The sequence below is a fragment of the Orcinus orca genome, chromosome X (genome assembly GCF_937001465.1).
Source record: "Orcinus orca chromosome X, mOrcOrc1.1, whole genome shotgun sequence".
NCBI classification, from domain to species: Eukaryota; Metazoa; Chordata; class Mammalia; order Artiodactyla; family Delphinidae; genus Orcinus; species Orcinus orca.
The window spans coordinates 33,982,860-33,992,443 of NC_064580.1; the positions used below are offsets into that span (position 1 = coordinate 33,982,860).

The 9,584-nt window shown below is 44.7% G+C and overlaps 1 protein-coding gene across 1 annotated transcript; it reads left to right on the forward strand.

Moving 5' to 3' along the window:
• Positions 1 to 611: 611 nt before the first annotated feature.
• Positions 612 to 1,297, forward strand: LOC125963111 (ferritin heavy chain-like). The gene has a single exon (XM_049704955.1). The coding sequence runs from the start codon at positions 731 to 733 to the stop codon at positions 1,295 to 1,297; it is 567 nt and encodes a 188-aa protein (XP_049560912.1). The 5' UTR covers positions 612 to 730.
• Positions 1,298 to 9,584: the final 8,287 nt, after the last annotated feature.

Below are 9,584 nucleotides of genomic sequence, written 5' to 3' on the forward strand. Positions count from 1 at the left end.
GATACACGAAAGTCTTCTAATGTCAGAAAATGCCAAGCTTTGGGCACTTGGGATGGTCCCTATCTTACCTACAAGCTCCACACCATGTACCCCAAATAGAAAAGACTCCCTAACTGACACACTGAGCCCCTCCATTCGCAGGAGAAGACTGTTAGTGAAATGGGCGTCCCAACTGTAGATCAGATCCATGCCAGTTACCTTGGCTGATCACATGACTCCTTTACTCCCAAATACGAATGGACAAATGGTTGCCAGATACTTGAGGAAAGTGAAAGAGAAGATCATGATGAACAAACAGAACTATTTCTGGAGAAGAAAACAACTATAATACAGGAAACGGAAGAGAACATTACCAAAACTTACAAATTCATATTCTCAGAATTTTAAGGAAGACAATGGGTTTATAAAATGAGAACAGCGTGCTATAAGAGGGCGCAACTGGAGAACAAGAGAAAGCCCTTGGAAACCGAAATATTTTTGCAACGTTAAAAACGTAATAGATACCAGGTGCATACGTCAAAGTCACCCTGCCTCACCCAGCCTGTGACGCAACGTGGGTGCAGCGTTTGTGCCCCGCCAACACCACGCGACCTCTCCCGGTAACAGGACCAGGAGCCCACCGCCTGACTCCCAAAACGAACACCATTTCCGGTCCACCCCAGAGCGGCCGCCCTCTTCGCTCTGAGGCAGCTACCGCAGGCCCCGCGGCTTCGCCTTCACGCCCGCCACGATGCACTTGCCGCCCACCTTGCTGCCCGAGCCGCCCTCGCAGGTGCGCCAGAGCTACCACCCCGACTGCGAGGCCGCCGTCAACAGCCATTTCAACCTGGAGTTCCACGCCTCCTTAGTGTGCCTGGCCACGGCCGTTTACCTCGACCGCGACGACGTGGCCTTGAAGCACTTCACCCGGTTCTTCCTGCGCCGCTCCCGCGAGCACAGCATGCGGGCCCGGTGCCTGATTCGCCTGCAGACCCAGCGCGGGGGCCGCCTCGACTTCCAAGACATCAGGAGCCCAGTCAGTGTCAACTGGAAGAGCGGCCTCAAGGCCATGAAGTGCACCTTGTTCCTGGAAAAGTTCATGAACCACAGCCTGCTCCACCTGCACCAGCTGGCCATCGACAAGAGCGACCCCTACCTGCACCACTTCCTGGCAACTCACTACCCCAGCCAGCAGGTGGCGTTCATCAGGGAGCTGGAGGGTCATGTCACCAGCCTGAGCATGATGGGGGCCCCGGACGTCGACCTGGCAGGGTCCCTCTTTGACAAGCTCACCCTGGGCAACAGCGATAAGAACTGAGCGTGGACTGGACTTCCCCAGAGCCAAGGGGTGACCAGAGCGCTGGTCACCGTGCCTGCCATGCACACGGCAATAGTGCCCTGGCAGAAGAAGTTCACTTAAGTTTTTTTCTTCCAGCTTTGCCACTTCTTCCAATAAACTTATTTGGTTCCTAAAGAAATAAAGGTCTCTCCTTGGTTCCTGTGTGCAAATCGCTCACTTTTTAAAACAGGTATCCAGGAGGCTCTCCACCCACCCATGCCCCACCCACATGCCACTCAGGATCTCCACAGAGGGAGGGAGAAGGCATTCCATGGGGCCCTGGAAAGTGCAAAATCCATCTTCCCCTTATAAACAATGTGGGTATATAGGGGTGGTGAGGTGAGGCGCTGCTGAATGCGGGTGCCTGCAAATAGCAGGAGTATAAAAACGCGGTATAAAAATCACAGTAGTGTGGCTTCTGGAGGAAGAATGAAGGGAATGGGGTGGGACAGGGATTAAAATAAAGGGTCCTTAAAACTTTACCTGAAAGCTTCGAGTTTACTAAAATATGTAAATGTTAGTGTCTGTTGATTCTGGGAAGCAAGATGGAGACCCCAGAAGCCAGCTTGGCAGGGTCCCTCTTTGACAAGCTCACCCTGAGCAACAGTGATAATGGTAACTGAGCCTCAGGCTGGCCTGCACACAAACACAGGGGTGACTCCCTCGTCACCATGCTGGACATGCATATTGCCCTTACAACACATGCAAATGTAGGCTTTTTACTGTACTCTTTCTTCCATTGAGGTAACATGTTACCACAAACCCCAAATTACTCAACAGAAGGACTGAAAAATATAAGGTCTCGGCTGAAGGTCACTTTGTGATATTGAATATCATGTAGAATAAAGCTCTGTGAATGTTAAGCCACGTTACTCTGACTCTGGCTGCTGTGAAGAATGTAGAGGATGAGGAGAGTTGAAGCTGAAAGGCCAGTTAAGAGATCACTGTAGCAGGCCCAGAGAGACAATGGTGGCTTGAACTGCGTGTTGGTAGAGGAAATGAAGAGATGCAGACAAATTGCAGATGAACTGGATGAGTCTACAGGATCTGCTTTATGGACCAGAGGTGAGGAATGGGAAAGGACAAAAATAATCTAGGCTCAAGTTTGGATCTGAACACCCTGGCTGCTGGTCGTGCTATTTATTAAGCTGGGCGTATTTGCAGGGGGACTCGAGGAGCTGGGAAGGCATGTCATGTAAAATCTGAGGTGCCTATTAGATACCCAAGTGGAACTGTCATGCAGGTAGCCAGAAAAATGAAACTGGAGCTCAGGGGGGGGTGTCAGGTTTGGAAAAATACATATGGGACATATTAGCCTATATATACATAGATGGGTTGAGGTCACGGAGTAGATAGAAGCTCACCAGAAAGGAAGTAGAGAGATGATGGCACAGGCGGCCCCAAACCCAGAGCAGCCAGCACTCAGAGGATGGGATGAGACACTGGAACACCTAGAGAGCCGCTGGTCCCGCTTGGACCATTGCCTCATTCCAGACTGTGGCCACCTGTGTCTGCTCAGAGTTTATCTCAAAATCAGCCTGTTCTTAATCTCAGTGTGGTTTCTGGTTTCTCCTTTCTAGATGTGGAGAGGTGTTAGCCTATTACCTTGTCTTCTTGACTATAGGTAGAAAGACAATTATTTCCCAGTAAAAGGATTTCCCAAGGAAACGACAGACCTGCTTTTCTATGTTTGGCTTTTGGGTTTTTTTCCGTTCCCCTTTTACAACTCTTCCCCTCTCTCAGTCCATTCTCTATTTGAGCAGATGAAATCTGTTCCCATGTAAACCCTAAGGTTGTCTAGGTCTCAGAAAAAAATACTCAAAACATATAATTTCTTCTGTGTCGTGTATAGTTTACAAGGGTCAGAGTTAGAAATTTTCAGACTTCGTACCCTATATTCAAAGACACATGAGTAGCTTGAGTCATTTCAGAGTTAACTAGATTCCTGTTAACATTTACTGAAATATGAACAAGTGTAGCTAAGGAGTAATTTCTTTCTACATTTCCCTATAACTCTGCTTCAATACTTTCTTAAAAATGAGGATTATGGTCCTTTGAGTTTAGTTTCCAGAAAATGGTGTTGAATGGTATTTCCCCCTTTACTCTTTTTAGTCAAACTTGTTTTTTTCACTCTTTCTCTGTCTGCTTTGAGGTCCCTGCTCTCTCTCTGATACAGTCTCAATACATACCTACATATACGTATACATATATATATATGTGTATATATATATATACATATATATGTGTATATATACATATAAACTGTTCTCCTCCAGATATGAGGAAGCACAGGCTGAGCAGCTGTTCATCAGTGTTTACAGCTATAAATTGACTGAAGATCCTTCTTACTCTCCTGTTTTGGAGAAGCAGTTCGGTGTCTTGGATCCTTCACCACAGGGTGACTCGATTCAAATCCCAGTTTAGCCACTTACGAAATTGGGGGAACTTGGGCATGTTATTTCACTTCTCTGCGCCTCAGTTTCCTCAGATGTAAAACAGGGATAATAAAAGTGTCAACCCCATTGGAGAAAATATTTGCGAATGATGCCACTGACAAGGGCTGAATATTCAAAATATACAAACAGCTCATACAAGTCAGTAACAAAAACAACAAACAACCCTATCAAAAAATGGGCAGAAGACATTTCTCCAAAGAAGACATACAGATGGCCAAGAAGCACATGAAAAGATGCTCAACATCACTAATTCTTAGAGAAATGCAAATCAAAAGGACAATGAGGTCTCACCTCCCACCAGTTAGAATGGGCATCATCAGACAATCTACAAAGAACAAAGGCTGAAGAGGGTGTGGAGAAAAGGGAACACTCCTACACTGTTGGTGGGAATGTACATTGATGCAGCCACTGTGGAGAACAGTCTGGAGGTTTCTTAAACAACGAAAAATAGAGCTACAGCATGATCCAGCAATCCCACTCCTGGGCATATATCTGTACAAAACTATAATTCATAAAGAGACATGCACCTCAGTGTTCATAGCAGCACTATTTAAACAGCCAAGACATGGAAGCAACCTAAGTGGCCATCGACAGATGAGTCGATAAAGAAGATGTGGTATATATATATATACTATGGACTATTACTCAGCCGTAAAAAAGAATGAAATAATGCCAAGTGCAGCAACACGGATGGACCTAGAGATTATCATACTAAGTGAAGTTAAGTCAGACAGAGAAAGACAAATGTCATATGATACCACTTATATATGGAACCTAAAGTATGATACAAATGAACTTATTTACAAAACAAAAACAGACTCACAGACATAGAAAACAAACTTATGGTTACCAAAGGTGAAGGGGGGAGGCAGTATACAATAGGAGTTTGGGATTAGCAGATTCAAGCTACTCTATACAATACAGATAAACAACAACGTCCTCCTGTATAGCACAGGGAACTATATCCCATATCTTGGAATAAACAATAAGAAAAACGGATATATATGTATAACTGAATCACTCTGCTGTACACCAGAAACATATTGTAAATCAACTAAAATTTTTAAAAAGCATCAACCCCATTGGGTGGCTGAGATTAAATGAGTTAATATTTTCTAAATACTTACAACAGTGCCTGGCACATATAGTACATATATTTGTAAGCCACCATTTATCATCATTACCATCATTATCATTCACTTACTTCTAAGTTCATTTGTGGTGTTTATGATTTGTTGATGAAAGGATTTCACATTTATACTTTGCCACTAGGGGGCTCTCTTGCATCTCGACCAACTGTGTCACTCTGCATATCAAGAAGGAGAAATCCTTCCTAGCTGCTTGGCTGCCAGTTGCTGCCAGGCGTCAGGGAGGGCAGATTGCTGTTTTCAGTGCCCCAAACTCAGGCCCAAGCCTGGAGGTGAGTTTTGCTGTGACAACCCTCTGTGGTAATTCCCCATTTGTCTCAATCAGCCTCCCCTTTAAGTCGGCCCCTAGAACAATTGTTTTGCTTATTCTTCCCCGACCCAGGTTGCCTGAGCCTCCCTCCTCTTTCCATCCTGAACTACAGTCCACTCCTCAGAGGTGGGAAAGACTGAAAGGATGAAAAGCTAATCCTGATCCCACCCATCTTCTGGATGTTTGGACCTGAAAAGGAGAGGAATGGGTGGATTGGAAGGGGAGAACGGGCAACAGGGCTACTGATAACATAATAACGGAAATTTATGTCACCACGCACTTGATTTAGCAAAGACGTTCTAAGTTTTGCTGCACCTTAGAGCCACCTGGGAGTTTTTAGAGCTCTCAATGCCCAGGCCACCTCCAGGACCAATTACATCAGTCTCAGGGGCAGGACCACGACATCCCAGGTATTGAGTAGCACACCTTGCTACTCAAAATGTGGTCCCTGGACCGGCAGGTCAGTGTCATCTGACAGCTTGTTAGAAATGCACGATCCCAAGCTCTACCACAGACCTCCCGAATCAGAATCTGCATTTTAACAAGACCCCAGGTGACGAATAATATGCACATTGAATTTTGCGCAGCATTCTTCAGCATCCTATTTGTTACACGTGGCTGCACCTTGGAATCGCCTGGGACGCTGGAAAATAACACTGATGCCTCGATTTAACCAACTCACTCAGCCATACCCTCATGTAAGTACGGGACCAAGCACAACAAAAACATACCAAGCACAATAAAAACCCGAACAACAATGATTGAACCAACAACTATCGATCACACACACATATTTGCATACCGGCTTTTGCGCAATGTGCTGTTTTGTCACAAACTGGTGTTTTTAGAGTACGGCTTGGCAAACTACAGACTGCAAGCCACATCTGGCCCCCAAGGGTTTTGATAAACAAAGTTTTACTGGAACACTGCCGCACCCAATCAATTACCCATTGTCTGTGGCTACATACGCACTAGCACTACAACTGCAGAGTCAGCCATTGCAACAAAGACCGTGTGGCCTGCAAAGCCTAACACGTTACAGGAAATCTTTGCCAAGCCATGTTTTACAGTAATTTGCCGCAAGCCCTGAAGTCATCTCAAGCCATCAAATATTTTGAACTTTTCACCTGTCTTTATGCAGCTCTTTGTCTTTTCCCGTTTCCTTCCATTTCTGGGTCGCTTTCAATGAATATTCTAGAATGGCTTGGATGTTTATAATATTTTATACACATCCCTAACCCTCACACTCCCCAGAATTGTAGTTGTCACCTTCCAGACTGACATCTTTGCGAATTTCAGCAAGTCAACCTGTCAACTTTCTTTGTGTCTTCAGTTTCCTGGGCTCCACATGTGGCTTTGTTAATTAAGGGCCAGCAGTCATCTCTCTTCTGGGAGCATCAGAGTGGGACTAGCCATTTTGATTCTCCATAATCACATATTCCTCACAGAAGCTGTTTAAAGTGTACTCATTTTTAAGTTACTGCAATCCATTCCAATCATTTTTCTTACTGTGAGGCATTTAAGTTTCATTAATATGCAAAGCGACTGCCTTGCCTGAGGAGGAATAGACTCCTTCCCTTTCATCCGTATTTTAACGTTTATTTTTTGGTAACATTTCTTTTGGTTTACAACATGTTATATCTGATATTAACTATGCCACATGCAACGAGGAGATTTATTCTCTTTTTTTTTTCTGTGCGCTAATTCCCTGGGCATGATTGTTTTTTCTCCCCAAAGTTTAATTCTTCTATAAAGTTGATGGAGAAGTAAAAGTTCCACCTTAAAATATGTTTTAGAACCGTAATTCAAGAAACAAACCTAAAAGAAAACATTCTAGGAGGGAGCATTCATGCAGCTTTTGACATTTTTAGCCAAATGGCCCAATTAAAATAGCCAAGAATTTTTAGCCAAATTCTTTCAACAAATTATCCTGGATTCTTGGAAGTTTTCTGCGCTATGCTTGGCACTAGGAATATAATATGACTAGGGCACAGTTCCTGCTCACAAGCGTGGTGGAAAAGAAGCACACACAGAGAGATACCACCCATCTATCTGAGTAAGAGCTAAAAGAGGAGGCTTACAAGGTGCCGTGTGAGTGCAGGAGAGGAAAGGGTAGAGTCTGGATCTTACCTGGGTCGAAGGCAACATCCGCTGTGGAGGTAACACGGAGTCTTCAGAGAGGAACTGGGGTTCTACAAGTGGAGAAGAGTGGAAAGGGTATTTTAGCTATGTTCATTTACTGCAGAGGAGCCAACAGAGTAGGAAAGGTTACAAATTCAGGAGTGGACTGGGATACAGTTAATGAGAGAAGACCCAGAGGAGACAGGGGAGAGGCAGTGGATTTACGTGACACAGGAGGAGGGAGAGATTTTTCCCCTTTAAGGAACTCTCCCAAAACTCCTCTCTCAAAAGTAATCACTGGCTTACTAATTCACATCACAAAAGTCCTTTTCAGCACTTGCTCTGCTTGATCATTCCGCAGTTCTTAACAGTGTCCTTCTTTTCTTACCTTCCTTGTCCTTTCGTGGTTTACCTAAGGTTTATCTATAGAGAACTATATAAAGCGAACCATCCTCCTGCATTCTGCTGTTGGCCTCTTCAACCCTTGTTCAATATATATTTCCCCTCCAATTCAGCCACATTCATGGGCCAATCTTTCTCTCTCTCTCTCTCTCTCTCTCTCTCTCTCTCTCTGCCCCCACTCCCAGACGCTTCCCTTTACTATGACACTTGCACAGCCATCTGTGAAACATCTCCTTCTGGATGTCGCCAGAAAACTCAGATTCCCCAAGTCCCAGATGAACTCACTGCCCCTTCACTAAACTCCCCCTAGATTTGACACACCTTCTGGGAGTGTCACAAGTAAAACATTTCAGAGTCGACCCTAGACTTCTGGTCTTACTCAGTCTGAACATCTCTTTCCTCTCCATTAGCTCTTCTCTTACCTGACACCCCCATCTTTTGCAGGCTCTAATCATCTATGATCTAACAATTTCCATAATCTCTGTACTTGTCAGGGTTCTTGGTGGCAAACTACAAAATGGGACCCTGGCTCATCAAAACAGAAAAGGCATTTTAGAAGGATGTCTGGTAGCCGATGGGGAAGCCCTAGAACTTTGCTCAGAAAATGGGAAGCATCATATGGAGCAGAGCCTTGTTTTCTTTTTTCTTTTTTTTAACATCTGTATTGGACTATAATTGCTTTACGTTGTTGTGTTAATTGCCGCTGCATAACAAAGTGAACCAGCTATACGTATACATATATCCCCATATCCCCTCCCTCTTTTTTTCTTTTTTAACATCTTTATTGGAGTATAATTGCTTTACACAGTGTGTTAGTGTCTGCTTTATAACAAAGTGAATCAGTTATACGTATACATATATCCCCATATCTCTTCCCTCTTGCGTCTCCTTCACTCCCACCCTCTCTATCCCACCCCCATAGGTGGACACAAAGCACGAAGGTGATCTCTCTGTGCTATGCGGCTGCTTCCCACTAGCTACCTATTTTACATTTGGTAGTGTATATATGTCCATGCCACTCTCTCACTTCGTCCCAGCTTGCCCTTCCCCCTCCCCGTGTCCTCAAGTCCATTCTCTACATCTGCGTCTTTATTGCTGTCCTGCCCCTAGGTTCTTCAGAACCATTTTTCTTTTTAAGATTCCATATATATGTGTTAGCATACAGTATTTGTTTTTCTCTTTCTGACTTAGTTCACTCTGTATGACAGACTCTAGGTCCAACCACCTCACTACAAATAACTCAATTTCGTTTCTTTTTATGGCTGAGTAATATTCCATTGTATATATGTGCCACATCTTCTTTATCCATTCATCTGTCGATGGACATTTAGGTTGCTTCCATGTCCTGGCTATTGTAAATAGAGCTGCAATGAATATTGTGGTACATGACTCTTTTTTTTGTTTTTTTTTTTTTGCGGTACATAGGCCTCTCACTGTTGTGGCCTCTCCCGTTGCGGAGCACAGGCTCCGGACGCACAGCCCCAGCTGCCATGGCTCACGGGCCCAGCCGATCTGCGGCATGTGGGATCCTCTGGAACGGGACACGAACCCGTGTCCCCTGCATTGGCAGGCAGACTCTCAACCACTGCGCCACCAGGGAAGCCCGTGACTCTTTCTGAATTATGGTTTTCTCAGGGTATATGCCCAGTAGTGGGATTGCCGGTCATATGGTAGTTCTATTTTTAGTTTTTTAAGGAACCTCCATACTGTTCTCCATAGTGGCTGTACCAATTCACATTCCCACCAACAGAGTAGGAGGGTTCCCTTTTCTCCACACCCTCTCCAGCATTTATTATTGTTGACTTTTGATGATGGCCATTCTGACCCAT